Source organism: Centroberyx gerrardi, chromosome 1 (genome assembly GCF_048128805.1).
Source record: "Centroberyx gerrardi isolate f3 chromosome 1, fCenGer3.hap1.cur.20231027, whole genome shotgun sequence".
NCBI classification, from domain to species: Eukaryota; Metazoa; Chordata; class Actinopteri; order Beryciformes; family Berycidae; genus Centroberyx; species Centroberyx gerrardi.
This window is the reverse complement of record NC_135997.1, coordinates 19,923,417-19,941,924: the sequence shown is the minus strand read 5'-3', so window position 1 is coordinate 19,941,924 and position 18,508 is coordinate 19,923,417. Positions and strand designations below refer to the sequence as shown.

The window sequence follows — 18,508 nt, the reverse complement described above, 5'->3', positions numbered from 1 at the left end:
GAATTAAGACATTTATGGTTGGTTCTCACTTTGAAAAGGAGTCATTTTAGGGTTATGGTCCAGAAACAGGGTGAGGTTAGGGTAAGGGTTAAGGTTGGGAACTGTATTTGTGAGGGTTATGGTAATGGTTAATGTAGTAAACGGAAGGTCTTATATAATATAAAGCAAGGCTGTTCCATGTGGCGTGATGACCTGACTGACCTGGTGGAGTTACAGAGCTGGCATTCAGAACGGGATTCTTGTGTTTATTTTGCTGCTTTCACAACAGGAACTACTGAACACGGCCTGTCTCAGTGAATATTTTTTATTCTTATTATCATCTATTATTATTTATCAGTTATTACTAGTCACAATTACAAATCCCCATGTCCACCTGTTTCCATGTTATCTGTCTTGTAGAAAACTTGTATCTCCAAAAATGAAACATTTTCAGGAATTGAGAAAATCAGATTTTTTTCCTTCTACTTATGCAGTGTGAATGCTCCAAAGATAATCAATTGCATGATGGTGAAAGTAAAGCAGCTAGGGAGATGTTCTCAATATGAGGTTACATTTTCTGGTTCACAAGTGATAGCACTAGTATAGAATAATCTATAGAAACACACTAACATTCGTTTTCTTTGGGGCTGTTCCACATTTTACTTCTTCATGACATTACAGGTTTAAGCCTTCTGTTCTCTGGTGTCTGGTTTTGGAAGAGAGTTGTACATGTTGTACATCAAAACTATTGGGTGGACTGTGCTAGAATAACTAAATATTTTTGAATGAATTCTAACATTTTTGGTGTTCCTCTTAAATGACTATAATGCTCATGTGCAGTACTGTTTCCTTACAGGTTATATTGATGCATAAGAATGCCAAAGAGAAATGTATGTTGTCATCAATCTAAGTACATGCTTGGCAGCTTGGCCTTTTTGCCTGGGTTGCCCCTATCAAACCCATAGAGGTGAAATAGAAAGTTAAACCTGGCTGCCCATGAACTGTCATGTGGATGTCATGTTTACCTTTCTTTCCTAAAATAATTGATTTTATACAGAGCAATAAAACTTGGAGGCATGCCCAGCAAAAAAGCCCAATGAATACATTTCAGCTGTGTTGGTCTGTCAAAGGTGGTCAAGGCTGGTCTGATGCTGGCCAACACCATGGTCAAGCTGGTTGAGTATCATAAGCTGCCTAATGAATCAATGTTTGGCCAGCATGGAATGTTGGTATGTGCATGGAGAACATAGACAAACGGGCTCCCACAAGGATCAGTTCTTGCCACAACCCTGTTTAACCTCTATACAAACGACTTACCCAACACTAAATCTAAAAAATTAAAATTCATCTACGCCGATGACATCTGCATGGCAACTCAAGCACCAGTTTTTGATTCACTGGAGCAGGTGCTCACTGAAGACTTCGCAAAACTGGACCAATACTGGAAAACCTGGCGCCTAAAACCAAGCCCAGCAAAAACAGTCTCCAGTGTATTCCACCTCCAAAACGCAGAAGCTGCCAAAGAACTAAACATCCAACTGAGCGGACTTAAGCTAAAGCACGCCCCAACCCAACCTATCTGGGAGTGACCCTTGACAGGACCCTGTCCTTTAAGGAACACCTGAAAGGAACGGCGGCAAAGGTGAAGTCCAGAAACAACCTGCTTTGTAAGCTCGCAGGCTTTTGCTAGATAGCTTGTCAAATGTTAAACAGTTTCAGAGAGAAAGAGAGAGACCTTCGGCACACACAGCACGACATGGAACGTTAGCCAACCTAAGCTTACTCTCAAAAAAACAACAGTTGTTAGCTAGTTTGATAAATGTAGTTCACATAACTTTTTGCCTTTCACCTCTGGTGGAGACACAGTTAAGGTCTTCAGAGAAACACACCTGTGCTGTTTTTTAACTTTTCTTTGCCCATAAATTGTGCAGTGTTAGCTGTTGTTTCATGGTTCAAACAATTATGCTGCTGTCACTCCATTCACAATCGCATTGTCCCATCATCTGTGGAATATACCACTTGCGTTGGAAAGGGGGTGTAGCAATCCAAATGCAACAATGCTATCTAAATACAGACAGAGTAGATATTTTACTTAGTTTTTAATTAAATATTAGAGTGAAAAAATTGATAGATTGAAGATTAAATATTAGATGTTTACTAAATGTTGACTTTTACAAGGGGTGAAAAGTGGAGGGGCAAAAAGAAAATTTTTCTAGCCCTGTAGTGTGATAGCTGGCTGTCTTTACAGTTGGACCAGTATAGATTTTATGATGGCTTCCAAGATGCACTGTGCTGATAACCTGGACATTACGACAGGACCCGGATCTTTGTGTGTGTGTGTATGTCTCTGTGTCTGTTTCCGTGTGAATGTGTCCATATGTTCTACGTTGTGTCACATTTTAAAAAACATTATAGTGGAATATCTCCATAATTCCCACTCTGCCTCCCTTGGGCAAAATAAACTTTTGATATGTTTTTCCTGATGTGAAGAAGTATGTGGATTACGTTCTTGTGTTTCTATACTTGCGAGGATCTTTTTTAGGTTTTGGAACTTTTTGGGGAATTAAGACATTTATGGTTGGTTCTCACTTTGAAAAGGAGTCATTTTAGGGTTATGGTCCAGAAACAGGGTGAGGTTAGGGTAAGGGTTAAGGTTGGGAACTGTATTTGTGAGGGTTATGGTAATGGTTAATGTAGTAAACGGAAGGTCTTATATAATATAAAGCAAGGCTGTTCCATGTGGCGTGATGACCTGACTGACCTGGTGGAGTTACAGAGCTGGCATTCAGAACGGGATTCTTGTGTTTATTTTGCTGCTTTCACAACAGGAACTACTGAACACGGCCTGTCTCAGTGAATATTTTTTATTCTTATTATCATCTATTATTATTTATCAGTTATTACTAGTCACAATTACAAATCCCCATGTCCACCTGTTTCCATGTTATCTGTCTTGTAGAAAACTTGTATCTCCAAAAATGAAACATTTTCAGGAATTGAGAAAATCAGATTTTTTTCCTTCTACTTATGCAGTGTGAATGCTCCAAAGATAATCAATTGCATGATGGTGAAAGTAAAGCAGCTAGGGAGATGTTCTCAATATGAGGTTACATTTTCTGGTTCACAAGTGATAGCACTAGTATAGAATAATCTATAGAAACACACTAACATTCGTTTTCTTTGGGGCTGTTCCACATTTTACTTCTTCATGACATTACAGGTTTAAGCCTTCTGTTCTCTGGTGTCTGGTTTTGGAAGAGAGTTGTACATGTTGTACATCAAAACTATTGGGTGGACTGTGCTAGAATAACTAAATATTTTTGAATGAATTCTAACATTTTTGGTGTTCCTCTTAAATGACTATAATGCTCATGTGCAGTACTGTTTCCTTACAGGTTATATTGATGCATAAGAATGCCAAAGAGAAATGTATGTTGTCATCAATCTAAGTACATGCTTGGCAGCTTGGCCTTTTTGCCTGGGTTGCCCCTATCAAACCCATAGAGGTGAAATAGAAAGTTAAACCTGGCTGCCCATGAACTGTCATGTGGATGTCATGTTTACCTTTCTTTCCTAAAATAATTGATTTTATACAGAGCAATAAAACTTGGAGGCATGCCCAGCAAAAAAGCCCAATGAATACATTTCAGCTGTGTTGGTCTGTCAAAGGTGGTCAAGGCTGGTCTGATGCTGGCCAACACCATGGTCAAGCTGGTTGAGTATCATAAGCTGCCTAATGAATCAATGTTTGGCCAGCATGGAATGTTGGTATGTGGTGTGGTTTCGGTCGAGCTACATGTGTCATCATGGCCAATAATAACAAGTGCAAATCATGTTATCCTCTGTGATTTCTATCATTGAGGTGCTGTCGCGACCTCTGTCAACTCATAGAGATATAATATACTGTATATGTGTCAACTAACCCAATAGTTCTGAACGTTGTCGGTAAACTTTGGAACACCTGCTAGATCATCCACATAACAGATAGAGATGACAGAGAAAAGATTCAATTAGAAGTGAGCGTAGAGAGTTAAAGAGAGGAGGAGACGACACGAGACGGGATAAGACAAGATGAGAGAAAAGTGTATAATAATAACTAATATTACCATTTTTAAAGAGAATTTCTCCTGGAATAAATTATTAGTTAAACGATTGATCATTACTAACTAATAATGCATTTATTACCGATAATTTCTGCTTCTTGGATCAATGTATATTTTTAAATGCTGGATTCTTTTAGTGCTTCAGTGGTTTAACAGGTGGTTAGCACACTTAGCTTAGCTACTGAAAGGCTGGACACACCCTAGACATGTCACCACCTGTCCTGGGTGGACAGACAGGCTGCAAGGCAGGAAGAGAAATAGACAGATGGACAGACAGATAGATGGATAAATAGATAATCTAAAATAGATTGAGCATTTTAATTGACAAAGAAAAACAAGGCAAGCAGATTAGAACAGATATGTATAGCAAAATGCAATGCAGAGCACAACAGAACAGAAACAGGTGAGAGTCAGAGGGAGCAGGTGTCAAGTGTCTCCAATACAGTGTGGGACAGTAAACACACACACACACACAATTTTCCTCTTGTAAATCTTGTAAATCAGGGGTAAATTGCCATTGTCTAACACTCTTCCAAGGTCCAGGCATGGAAGGCAATCATTTACCTTTGGTGTGAACACTATTCAAACTCACTGTCCTTCTTCAGCCTCGACCACTGCCACCTACCTTATTGCCTTCTGCACACTGCCCTCTACTGGCTGAAAAACTTTTTATGATGCATGCACTGTGTATAAAGTGTGTATGACCCGAATGTGTGTATAGGCCTGTTTCTGTGGGCGCACTGGCACTATACTTCATGCACAACTGGATATGGCAAGGTATGGCATTTGCCACCGTAGCCTGTATGAGCGCAAATCTAATATTGTCGTTTTTTGTATCATTATAATGGAAAGTAAAAATCAAGCAACAATCACAAGATATTTATTCGAAAGTCAAACATTAAGGACTAATGATCCCTCTAAGCTGATAGTTTGGTGACCCGATAATAATGTATCACACTGGCCAAAGGTGAGATCTTGTCAGTCAACACTCATCATGCTCCCAGACATTTAGTGGATATGGGTCTGGTAGTTTTGGTGGTAACTGATAGATGCAGCGACTTTGCCATGTTTGCCACATGGCACAGAGTGGCATGTGTCAGAGCTGTGAAGTTTCTGTTTCAATGCACCATAGGCCTAATGCCTTTTGGGACTAACAAAATATCCAAGGAGGGCAGCTTGCTTTAAAGTGGCTGGAGAATTCTGCCTGTGAAGTAACTTACCTGCAAGTAACTGAGTTTTTGAAATTAAACATGACAACTGTGACATTTTGGTTATATTGACACGTGGGTTTTATGTTTTCAGGATCCTGCTGAGATTTAAATGGGAGTTCTGATCTTTGTTTAGTTGAATGCATTTCCTATGTAAGTTTAATTGTGTGATCTACGTTAAATTATTAAGTTCTGACATGCATTGTGGTAGGCCTATTTGTGCATGCATTTCCTTATTACGCAGAAAGAAAACATCCATCCATGATCCATCGATCTATCCATCCACCCAAAACATTAATCCACCACCAAAACTGGTCAAACGGATCTTGGGTGTTGTATTTGCATTTATATTTGTTGCTTTATTTGTAGTCTACTTGTTTTATTTTACAAATCAAACTGAGTTACCATACCATCACAGAAAATTCAGTCTCCCAGATGTACGTATATGGGCGTCGTTTGTTGGTCACGTGCACTCATGTTCCGAAGCCACCTGAAGACAGCTGTTGGTTTTCTCTTCTCTGGTCCGCACTGCGCAGCTGTGGACCTGGCGCTGCGTGACATAGAATTACACGGAATAGAAGTTACATTGCGTCAATGTATATATTTTAGATAACGTCTTCACTATGGAAATGGATATTGTTGCATGTGTTGACAGTGTACTAAACAAATAAAATAATATTAATAATATTAATAATAATAATAAAAATATTAATAATATCATCACCATCATCATCATAATACTCGTGATAATAATCATAATAACGTGTATTTCCACATCACTTGGATCACAAAATGCTGTTTCAATAAGATTTTTACAAACAAATAAAAAATTAAAGCAAATAAAATAAACAATAAAAATGTCAGACATAAATCAAAACAAGGTTACATAAGAATAAATTAGGTACACACAATGACTATAAAATAGGCTATGTAGAAACAAATATAAAATTCTGTCTCTAAAAATGTGTGTGTGTAATTTGTGTAATTTAAACCATCATGCTGATTTTGTACAGTGAGTTTTGTGACCAATCTTAAAAACAAAAATAGAAACATTTTTATCAGTGCAATCACAGTGTGATTTCGACAGTCCGACTGTGACATCCAAAATTTGACTAAATCTAGTGATTGAATATTTTGCTGTTTATTGTTTTATTAGGATCCCCATTAGCTGGCAAATTAATGACAGCTAGTCGTCCTGGGGTCCTCACAAAAAGCAATACAATACAAATAATCAGTAATAAGATAAGAGAATACTTAAGACAACAATAATTGTCTGGCTAAACAAAGCTCCCGTTATTACACTGCATAGTAAGGGACCTAATAAGCTAGCTACTTAGCTAGTGGTGTTAACTGCAGCTGCTACCACTTCTCTGCTGTAAATACACTCAATATTTGAAATGCCACTGTTAACACACCTGACTCACGTGCTGCGGTTTCTTGTTGTGTCTTTTCTCTTTGCAGCCCCCGAGGGGTGTATACAAGATATCCACTTTCTTGAAACAATTGGCACATGCTCGTATAAAATGAATTGCTGGCAGGAGAACAATTCTCATCGTGGATAATTATTTGCAAAATGGTAACGTCTTTGTTGAGGTGACATATGGACTATACATGGAACTTTTGGAATAGGTGCATATCGTCTAGAAATGAAAATACTTTCCTTACTTTCTTTGCGTTTCTATCAACTCTATTTCTATGCCTGGATTGAGGTCTCGCGTTGCTACACAGCCTTGCGCGTTCCTTTCTGTCCGCGTGCCCGTGGGTTAGACTGTGTCCACGTTGAGGGGTTCCAACAAGGGAGAGAAATGCCGTCAAAAATCATCTTTGAAACCGAAGATCAAACCATGGATGAAGTTGTGGACACCGTCGCGGAGGCTGAAACCCCAAAGGTGAGCAGAAAAGGCCGTGTCTTGGTGGATAAACAAGTTAAACTGGCTAGTGAGACATTCACGTCCTGCCGGGCTGCTTCCATGTTTGACAACATGCGGATAAACGTGGTTGTCTGGAAACTTTGCTAGCCAGCTTGCTAACTAACTGATAGCAATGTAAGTTAAATCTATATGTAGCAACAGTGGCATTGATATATTCTTAACGCAGTGTAATCTACAATGATAAACAATGAATATGTGCCCTTGTAGCTAAGATAGTGTACATTTATAGCATATAGCTAGCAAGTTAGCCACTTAGCCTAGCTGGCTGTAGAACATCACATGGCGGTGATGTAAGCGCATGTGCTGCTGAGCTGATTGGTAAACCATACGGACCTACGTTTTATGGGTTGACATTTAACAGGCGATGATGACAGCTGGACTCACGAGCTAGCTAATAAAGTTAGCATTAAGGAGATAATAGAGCATACCTGTCAAGGAATGTGTGAAGTATTTCGGGATTTACGTATCAAAAAGTCATGAAGAGAGGCAAAATCTCCACAAGAGTGAAGAAAAGCTCATATTTAGAAACTGGTTACTATAAACTGGAGACCTCACCATCTTTGGCAGAGTACTCTTATCCAAGGCAGAGGGTCTTTCCTGTTTTGTCTATCCAGCACTGTCACTTAACGTAAATAACCTACTTGCTAAGGAAATAAATAATAGTTTCTATACATTAATATGATAGAACACATCACACAAGCTCAAAACAAGTCTGTTGTCTCAAACAAACTATGTGAGGATGGGCTTGAGGTATTGGTTTTTTGAAGTTATTTGTTTTTGTGTCTTTTTGTAATATAAAAAACCAAGTTAGCAGAAACATGCTCATCAGCAATAGATATTATTTTTCTGTTAATGCATTTTAGTTATGGACAAAACACGCTTGTCAGTACAGTTGTAGTACGATAACACGGTCTATTGATTGACTTTCGGACATTAGTTTGCATTCTTGAAGCCGTGGCGACTTGCACAGTATTTGGTTTGTCTGACACTCTGCTTCTTCTCCTGTAGAAAATCAAGAACAAGACCAAGGAGGGCAAGAAACTGAAGAAGAAGCAGGAGGAGCAGGAGGAGGAGGAGCCAGACTGTGAACCTCCAGCACTAAAGAAGAAGAAGAAAAAGGACAAGCTAGCAGCGGACCAAGTGAACGGCCACACCGATGAGGCCACAGACATGAATGGCAATGTTGACGATGTTGAAACACCACAGAAGAAGAGCAAGAAGAACACAGAGTCAGGCACAGAGGTCAGTGCTTTGTAGGACGAATGCAGTGATACTGATTTCCAGTCCTAATCTGCAGTTATTGTCTACCAATCTGTTACTTCTACTGAACATTAAAGGCTTCTGAAAAAACTAAAGGATGCCTACTTGCCTCCCTTCAGTATGGGCAAACACACTCAGAACGGACTGTGAGATCAGACTGCTTGGTTTTTGGCGATCGGTGGCAAATCACAATAAAAATAAATTATTTTCAAACTTATTCCATATTCTTTGAGCCATATTTACCGGATCCTTTTCTGCTCTTGTAAGACCCTTTCCTCTCTTTTCTCCTCCTTCTCTCTTGGGGTTTCAGAAGAAAAAGAAGAAGCAAAAGAAGGAAATCACTGAGGCGGCAACCAACGGCGACTTGTCTCAGACCAATGGACATTCCAGCCCAAACACCCCCAGCCAGACCCCCGTCCAGACGCCGGCTCAGTCAAGCGATGACTCGGCCAGTGACAGCGAAAAAGAAACGGTAAGGATGCATAAGGGACTATTCAGGATTTTAGGAAGCCTATCTACTTTATTTTCAGGAGAAGTTGAAAGATGTATTGGTTGGGCTGAAGAATTGGGGCTGATTGAAGCACTTATAGACAAACTGTGTGGACGTGTACGCCAAACTGTGTTTATTTTTTTAGGAGACACCAGAGCAGAGGGAAGGGGCCTTCTCCAACTTCAGGATCTCCCAAGGCACCATCGATCGGCTAAAAGGTAAACATACATTTTTTTGTTTTCACCAAAATGACAAATAACTAGGGGAGGAATGTTATATGCCCAAAAACTGGGCAACGCTTGGTTTTGGACACACTTGCTGAAGAACATTACATGAACTCCACTTTATAGCACATTTATTATGTCTGAACAACTGCTTTTTATTGGCTGCATGGGGCTTTCGTGAATCTTTATGTCAGCTTTTATTAAGTCTTTATTTAACGCTTATGTCGTCTGTGGCGTAACAGAAATGGTTGTCAATTTATATAATGAAAAAATGAAAATGCTATCTTTAACTGATAGACATGCATTAATGGTAGCCATGAAAATTTGTTTTAAGCAGTTTTCCAGACATTGTATTGCACATTGTCTAGAACAGACGATAGATTTGATTGTAGTTTGGGGCTTCAAGACACTGGGCTGCTTTGCAGAGCATTAAATAACAAAGTACCATTGATTTCCCTCTTTCTCTCTCATCTCCCTCTGTCATCCCACCTCTTCCTCGCTCTTTCCTCCTCACCCCTCACCCTCTCTCCCCCTCGTCATCATCCCTTCCCTTTCCCCTTCACCTCCTCGGTCGCTCTCTCAGCTCGTGGAGTCTCCTACCTGTTCGACATTCAAGCGAAGACGTTTAATCCTGTGTATGATGGAAAGGATGTAATTGGCCAGGCCAGAACAGGAACCGGGAAGACTTTCTCCTTCGCCATCCCATTGGTGGAGAAGCTCCAGGGTGATTCAGGGGAATGGAGTCGAGGTCGGGCTCCCAAGGTGCGGAGACACACATGAATCATTTGATACTAGTGCCAGTCAGAGTGCTAGTACCACTCGCACTCTGTGTGTGTATTTCTATATGTCTGAGTCTCTTTTTCTATCTCTGTCTCTGTCTGTAGGTGTTGGTGTTAGCCCCAACCAGAGAGTTGGCTATCCAGGTAAATAAGGACTTCAAAGACGTCTCCAAGAGACTGGCTATTACCTGTTTCTATGGAGGCAGCTCATACAACCCACAGAGTAAGTCTTACACACACACACACACACCCCTCTTCAAGTTCTTATCCTCATCAGATCCTTGTCTTATACTTGTTTCTCTTTCCCCTCCTCCAGTCCATGCTATCCTGTTTTTATTATTTTATTATAGTCTGTTCTTTTTCATTTGTCTTTGGCATTTCTGTGTTTTCTTTTTTTTACCTGTTGTTTTTTTGTGTAATGTTTTAACTCCGTTTTCGCAAAGTGCTGTTTAAGTTACTTGATGTTATGCAACGGGTTATAATGCATTCTCTCTTCTCCTCACTTCTCCCATCTAGTTGATGCTATCCGTAACGGGATCGATATTTTGGTTGGGACCCCTGGTCGTATTAAAGACCACCTCCAGAACAATAAACTGGACCTCTCCAAACTCAAGCACGTTGTTCTGGATGAAGTAGACCAAATGTTGGACATGGGATTTGCCGAACAGGTTGAAGAAATATTGGCTGCATCATATAAGAAAGGTAAATTAAACTTGTGTGTGTGTGTGTGTGTGTGTGTGTGTGTGTGTGTGTGTGTGTGTTCAAGAAAGCGAATGTGAGCATGATGGCTGTATGTGTGTGTGTTTTTTTTCTAGATAAGGAAAATCCTCCAAATTGTCGACAGTGTTGTCCTCACTTTGAAAAGGGGCCATTTTAGGCTTAGGGCTTGTGTGTGTGTGTGTGTGTGTGTGTGTGTGTGTGTGTGTGTAGTTGGACATGGGGTTTGCAGAAGAGATTGAAGAAATGCTGACTACGTCCTCGAAGGAAGGCAATTGTGGCAATTCATTGCAGAGAGGATATATGTGTGTGTGTCTGATTTGAGTTTGTGTGTGTATAGGGTGGGGGTTTAGGGGTTTGGTCGAGTGTGTGTGTGTGTGTGTGTGTATAATGTTGTATGGATCAGGTTGATTAAATAATAGGGATTTTGTGTGTTCACGTGTAAAAAGAGGAAAATACCAGTTGAATTGTATAAGACAAATCAGAGGGGTGTGTGTGGATGTGTGTGATATATTCTCAAAATAAACCTCTGTCTAGATTTTGTTCACAATTATAAGCTTGTGTGTGTCCGTGTTCCCCTCTAGGCTGTGAGTCCAACCCACAGACTTTGCTGTTTTCGGCCACCTGCCCCCCCTGGGTCTACGACGTCGCCAAGAAATACATGAGAAAAGAGTACCAACATGTTGACCTGATCGGCAAGAAAACACAGAAAACTGCGACAACTGTAGAAGTAAGTGTGTGTGAGAGAGCATGAGAATGACCAGAGTAGGGCTGAAACGATTCCTCGAGAAACTCGAGTAACTCGATTACTAAAAATCATCGATGCAAATTCTTTGCATCGAAGCTTCGTTTAATCCATATAACTATATACACACTCAGTGTTTCGCACAGATGATTATTACTGTCGCACAACGCGCTGGAGAAAGAGAGAGAAAATAGCGAGGGGCGAAGAGAAGAGACAGGCCAGAGAAAACGACAGAAAGTGTCCAAAGTTTCGGATCCAGTGTTGCCAACTTGGTGACTTTGTCGCTAGACTTAGCGACTTTTCAGACCCCCCTGGCGACTTTATTTCTCAAAAGCGACTAGCGACAAATCTGGCGACTTTTTCTGACCATGGGAAGCAATGTTAATGTGTTGAATCCCAAAGCATTTGGCAATAAATTGGTTCGGCTGATGCCGGTTTTCTCTACTTGCTTGTCTAATCCAGAGAGGTCTGACGGTCACAGCGCTTCCCACACACAGCGTAGCTCCTTCCCTCCGCTGAGAGCAGGGACTGTAGGATAGGGTCCACTTGTAATTGCTACCGGCGTACGCCGAAACTGGCCCGGGTGGGCGGAGTCAGCACTTAATATTAAAACGGGATGAGATGAAGGCTAGTAAAGAATGCACGTTAATTATGGCGATATGTAATGGCTAGTTAAGAACGTAAATCAATATGGTGGCTAGTTATGATGTCCCTAAGTTAGCTAAGTTTTGCTCAAGAAAATAACCACAGAAAATAAAATGCTGCAGTCAATTTGTGAAAGCCTGAGCTTCATTCATGTTATTATTATGATAGTCACACACATACACACACACACACACACACACACACACCTACTCCCCTCACAGTGATGCATAAAATACCCCAGAAAGCAAAATATCAGGTGGTGTAAGTAGCAATTGGAGCCTAAAATGCACCAGTCCAATACAGCAGGTATATTCAGTTTAGTTTGATTGCAGTGAGTAGGGTCAGCAGGTGTAGGGCAACCCTTCAACATAGTAAATAAATGTACATTAGCCAGTCTTATGAACTTGTATGATATTTAGGCCTAGTAATAAATATCAATAATAATTATTATTTCACCTCGTTTTCAGTAAATCACAGTGTCGTATGGACAGCTTCGTGCGGACAGCTTTTCTCTTTTGTATATTTACTATTGCTCTTTAATAAAGCAAAAGTATTTCTTATCCGATTACTCGATTAATCGATGGAATAATCGGTAGAATACTCGATTACTAAAATAATCGATAGCTGCAGCCCTAGACCAGAGTAGATGCATGTTGGCCTGATGGGGAAGAGGACACAGAAAACTGTCACACACACACACAAATCACACACAGGTTTGGTCTGTGATTGGTGCATTTTGACAAGTGTAATAGCAATCTTGAATTGTGACCTTAGTTTTGAATTTAAATATTTAGATTGATCAAAGTTGCCCTTATCCTGAGACACTAAAAGTAATTGCAATAGTAAAATAAGTCCAACATTCACCATCACAAAAGTCCCAGTAATAAACAAGAAAAAGTGCAAATGCCTAGTCTAGTCTTGTTTATTTATAATGATGCCTGTATTTACCATCACCAACACCAGTAGCCTCGTAAAGTGCAACAGTAGGATCAACATAGTCAACATATGTCACCATTGTTGCCAATAGCCAATTAATAAATAACTACTAGGGGCAGCAGTAAACACTAAAGTTGTTCTTAGTTTCACATAAAGCACTCTGTCTAGCATCTAGTCATATCGTGCCTTCGCACCCACCACACTGCCAACAGGACTAATAAAAATCTCTCTCTCTCTCTCTCTTTCCCTCCCTCTCTCTCTGTGTGTCTCTCTCTCTCCCTCTCTCTCTGTGTCTCTCTGTCTCTCTCCCTCTGTCTCTGTGTCTCTCTCCCTCTCTCTCTAGCATCTGGCCATAGCGTGCCACTGGTCCCAGCGTGCTGCAGTGATTGGTGACGTCATCCAGGTGTACAGCGGTAGCCATGGTAAAACCATATTGTTCTGTGAGACCAAGAAAGAGGCCAATGAACTTTCCATGAATGCATCCATCAAACAGGTAAACACACACACACAAACGCGCGCACACACTACACATGCTATGAACAACACGCCCCTACAGTGGCACTGCAATATCTTGTCAGCTTGTAGCACTACCTAGTGAAATTTCAGTTAATCCACAATGTCACATTATTACATTATTTGATAACAAGCACCGTTTTGAGATAAAGAGGAATGTCATAGCACCACTAATTGCTAAAATTGAGACTCGGCCCTACATTACCCGTTCTGAAAGATGGGGGAGGTTTGACAGGTTCACTTGCTAAAAAGGGTCAGAGACTTCCCTTTTAAGAATAGTTATATTCTCTACTGTGAATTTCAGTCTTTTTTTCTGTCTAATGTTTAATGGTGGAACATTTCAGAGTGCCCAGTCCCTCCATGGTGATATCCCTCAGAAACAGAGAGAGATAACACTGAAGGGCTTCAGGAACGGGTCCTTTGAGGTTCTGGTGGCCACCAACGTAGCAGCCCGCGGGTTAGATATCCCCGAAGTCGACCTGGTGATCCAGTGCTCTCCACCCAAGGTGTGTTGTGTTACTAGTAGTTGTAATCATTTTGAGGCCTGGATATACCTGAAGTCTACCTGTGGTCTGATGTGCTGCTTCCAGTGTACTGAGACTGTAAAATGGTACATTTTGGCTTTCTTATCTTAATATATTCTGAAATTGAGCTTCACATTCAATAAGGATATTAGACACATTTTTCAATTGTAATGGCAATCTATTAAATCCCAAATTATTCTCATTCTCACCCAAATTATTCTCATTCTCCTAAAAATAGTTGCTGTGAATTGATTCGCACTGATAGATGAAGAGTGAATTCTCAATAGATGAATGCCAACTGTACTTTTTTTTTTATTTAGAGAGCGGCATAAATTATGATTCATGTTTTCCGTTATTAAGATCTAATCTGTCTCGATCATTGTATGTCTGTTTCTCTTTCTCTCTTTCTCTCTGAATTCCCTCCATCTGTATGTCTGCATCTTTCTCTGTCTGCCTGTTTTCAGGATGTGGAGTCCTACATCCACCGTTCAGGCCGTACGGGCCGAGCAGGCAGGACTGGAGTTTGTATCTGTTTCTACCAGAGGAAAGAAGAGGACCAGCTACGCTACGTAGAAAACAAAGCAGTAAGTGATGTTTTACATCTGGCCTGAGGAAGAGGAGGAGGGAGAGGGGCACGTTGCAGACTAGTCTGCTGTCCAGAAAGTGATGCATTTTATTTGGAAGCAGAAGTTTGTTTGGAATAAACATAAGAAGCTAGAAGTATAGAAGCTGCAGTCAACATTGACTGTATTGATTATCACAGTGTGTTGGGTCAGTGTCTTCATTGAGTGCGAAACAATGACCGCTTATCACCAAAGGTGTCGCCAAAATCAAGAGAAACGAGGATCTTGCAGACTGTCACCAAGTAGAAAACAAAGCTGGAAGTCACTTCTGTGCTGAAGCATGGCATGGAAGGGGAGAGGGGGGGAGGAGGAAGATTAGCAGATGAAAGGGGTAGAGGAAGAGAAGGGAAGGAAGGTGAAGAGGAAGAGATGGTAGAGTGGAAAGACGAGGAGCTGCTGCGCTAGAAAATAAGGCACCTTTGACTTTCTTGGCAGTCTCTGTGACTCCAGTTCAGATGTTTCAATAGTTATTATCAAAGTGAAAAATATTTGTATTATTGTTTTTCCAGGGCATCACATTCAAACGGGTCGGCGTTCCCACTGCTAATGACATCATCAAGTCATCCAGCAAGGATGCTGTTAGGTGGGTAATTATGGCGGCCGTCAGTGTGCTAACCTGAAGTAGGAATCACCAGGAGAGTTCTTTAATCCCTGCTGTGGGAGCCATGTGGAACCAATTTAATTTAATTTGTACTTTTTTCATTTTAAATGTGGTGTGAAATCAGTCAGCCACATGGCCCACAGCAAACTGTTGGCTCACAAGACTGAAAACATAAATGGGGACAAACATGTGCAATACTTTGGCTCTTAATTTGTCCAAGCCCTTAATTTGTGCTAGTATAGCATTTACATGCTATACTAGCAAAAAGCTATACTGCTGTCCTCTCTAAGTTAAATACAATTTTATTGTTCTTGATGATAGATTTGTCCAAGGTTATTGAATTCCTTCCTTTAATGTTTTTTTTAAGCAATAACAACTGACTAATATAGGGCTTGGACTCTCTCTGCCTCTCTGTGATACTGATGATGATGATGATGATGATGATTACTATTCGGTTACTATCCACAAGCATCCGCCTTGCTTAAGACGCTGAACTCCTCCAAGCTCCAAGTGAAAAGAGAATCTCCTGATCAATTAAGTGTCCCATTGTTCCATTGTTGTGATTAATTTATTTTTTATTGTATCCAGGTTCCTGGACTCTGTTCCAGTCGCAGCCATCGGGTATTTCAGAGCGTCGGCTGAGAAGCTGATCGAGGAGAGAGGAGCGGTCGATGCCCTAGCTGCTGCCTTGGCCCATATTTCTGGAGCCACCAGTCTGGAGCAGCGGTCACTGCTCAACTCTGACGCTGTGAGTCACACACACACACACACCAGTTAATCTGGAGTTACCGCCATGTAACAGAGGTCACTGCCCAACTCTGTGTTACAGACACACACACTTACCTGACATGCACTTCATATTTAGTGTGTGTGCGTCTTCCACCTATATTTCATCATGAATTAATTGCGCTCTCAGGTGCTGCACAACTTTTAACGACAAATAATATACTGTATGATGTAATGTATGTTTCTCTCCTCTACTAAGCAGTTTGTCTAATTGCATGTTGCTGCCTGTTTGTGTTTCCAGGGTTACACCACTCTGCAGATGGTGTGTTCTCAGGAGATGCACAACATGGGTTACGCCTGGAGAACTATCAAAGAACAGCTAGGAGAAAGTGTCGAGAGCCACATTCACAGAATGACCTTCCTCAAAGGCAAAACGGTATGTAGATACACAAACACATCTCAGATTTCCCATTGTCACCAATTCCAGATTGCATTACTCAATAGACTCTTTATGAAAAGTTTTGTTTTTTAGTAGTGCAATTTGAAGGAAAACAGTGTTTGTGTTTGATTCATAGATAGCCATATTATACATGCATACCTAATTATCCACAGCAAGTAAACAGCAAAACTTTTTTGAACAAAAATGGTTTGAAAAGAGTTGGATAGCCCTGAGCAGGTGTGCGCTGTGCCTGTTGTGACTCTCATTCTAATAGGACAGCATGCACACAGAATGACTCTTCTCAAAGGCAGAATGAGTCATACACACTCACAATCTCACACTTGCTTGTGTGTTTCAAACAGGGAGTTTGTTTCGACGTCCCAGCTGACAAAGTCAAGGAGATGCAGGTGAGCCATCTTTTCTGTTGGTCTGTCTGTGTCACTATGTGTGTTGCACTGTCTTTAAAATTTGTAAAAAAATAACTCCAAGTAATTCAGACACAAATTAATGTAAAAAAAAAAATCTTACTGACAACATTCCCTGCTGTAGCTGAGTTAAAACGTTTGGTTATCCCACCAACATCCTTCTCACCCTACTCAATCCTTCAATAGGACGCCTGGCAGGACGGTCGCCGTTGGCAACTGACAATTGCCACAGAGCTCCCAGAGTTGGAGGAGAAGCAGCTTGGTAACCGTGGAGACAGAGGCTTTGGCGGCGGTAACCGCAGTGACAGAGGAGGAGGGTTCAGAGGTGGAAGGGGTCGAAATTTTGGAGGAAACGGTGGCCGTGGAAACGGGTTCCGGAGCGGTGGTGGCTATGGCAACAGAGGAGGACAGAAACGCAGCTTCAGCCAAGCCTTTGATTACTGAAACCCCACCTCCGGACTGATGTGACTGGCTGTCACTCCTCTGGGCTGCCAGTGGTTTTCATTGGCTGTCAGAGAGGGACTGCTGTATGACTGGTGGAATTCTCCATTATGATACAAGTTAAGTTGTAGAGTATGCATTAGTGGAACATACATATATACTAAATAATTGACTTCCGCTCTCCATAAACTTTACATTGTGTAAAGAAGTAAACAAGGCGTATTAATCTGAAGAAACTGAATTATTACCAAATCGTTTCTGAACCAGGTGTGACAGGGAGAAACCATGTGAAATGTCATTATCTTTTCCCTGTTTTAGACAACCATGAAAAGGCCAGATCCAAAGGGCTGAAGATCAGATTTCCTGTTTGTTAATGCAGCCTTTGGTCCCATTGGCAGCCATTTTGTAATGCCTGATGTGTGTTTTTCTTAGATAACGCATTAGCTGAAACCCAGTAAATGTTTGGAACAGCTGAATTTTCACCAAATAAATTGGCACACTATTCAGCTGCATTGTCTTAAATGGCATAGGTTCAGTAACATGAACACCTACTGAAAGCTGTATTAACGTTTCATATAATTTGTATAGCACTATGTGCTGAATAATAGCATAAACAAAACAAAAGCTTCAAAAATGTAACTTTACGAAGCTCATATTCAGTTGTTGGGAAAATGGCGTTAACTGGGTTTTAGGTGAAGTGTTACTCTTTTTATACTGGGTGTTTGGGGAACAGTGTTTGGCGGCAATCAGACTCAAGCCTTTGGAAAATTACAAGGCACTGGAGTTTTGGAGTACCACTTGGCAAACAGGCACCAAGTTTTGTGCGTTGCATCATGTGGGAGGCACCCTGCTTCTGCCCTGAACCACACAGAACAGTGAGCAAATGGGTGTGTTTTTCCAGTTGGGTTTGTCAGTGTGATTGCCGCCTTACCCTTCGCTGAAACCTCTCTCCCCAAAACATTATTGGATGATTGCTTTGCAATTGCCTCTATTTAATACCTGTGTCTATACTGCATCCATTCATTTGAATGAAATTACTTGTTCACTAAAAGTGGTCTGACAGATTACCTGTTTGTGTCTACTCCTTTTTTTTAATGGGTGGAAAGTAAGTACTTTCACACAAGTACTAATGTTTTTGAGGTAACTATTTTACCATTAATGCTTTAGGAGACTTTAACTTCACTTCATTTATATAAGCT

The 18,508-nt window shown here is 40.8% G+C and overlaps 1 protein-coding gene across 1 annotated transcript; it reads left to right on the top strand.

Moving 5' to 3' along the window:
* The first annotated feature begins 7,022 nt into the window (after positions 1-7,022).
* ddx21 (DEAD (Asp-Glu-Ala-Asp) box helicase 21) lies at positions 7,023-18,376 on the top strand. Its single transcript, XM_078291268.1, has 16 exons — positions 7,023-7,179; positions 8,230-8,463; positions 8,792-8,953; positions 9,117-9,189; positions 9,779-9,957; positions 10,080-10,197; positions 10,491-10,676; positions 11,276-11,421; positions 13,361-13,510; positions 13,875-14,036; positions 14,519-14,638; positions 15,187-15,260; positions 15,867-16,026; positions 16,306-16,440; positions 16,806-16,850; positions 17,055-18,376. Exons 1-16 carry the CDS (start codon positions 7,096-7,098, stop codon positions 17,310-17,312), a joined length of 2,286 nt encoding a protein of 761 aa, XP_078147394.1. The 5' UTR covers positions 7,023-7,095; the 3' UTR covers positions 17,313-18,376.
* The last annotated feature ends 132 nt before the right edge of the window (positions 18,377-18,508 follow it).

Bases quoted from the DNA above. Each gene is read 5' to 3' on its own strand.
- ddx21 (XM_078291268.1), top strand. From the start codon at position 7,096: ATGCCGTCAAAAATCATCTTTGAAACCGAAGATCAAACCATGGATGAA. The intron at 13,511-13,874 runs GTAAACACACAC...GGAACATTTCAG, and splicing joins TGAATGCATCCATCAAACAG to AGTGCCCAGTCCCTCCATGG. The intron at 16,027-16,305 runs GTGAGTCACACA...TTGTGTTTCCAG, and splicing joins CACTGCTCAACTCTGACGCT to GGTTACACCACTCTGCAGAT.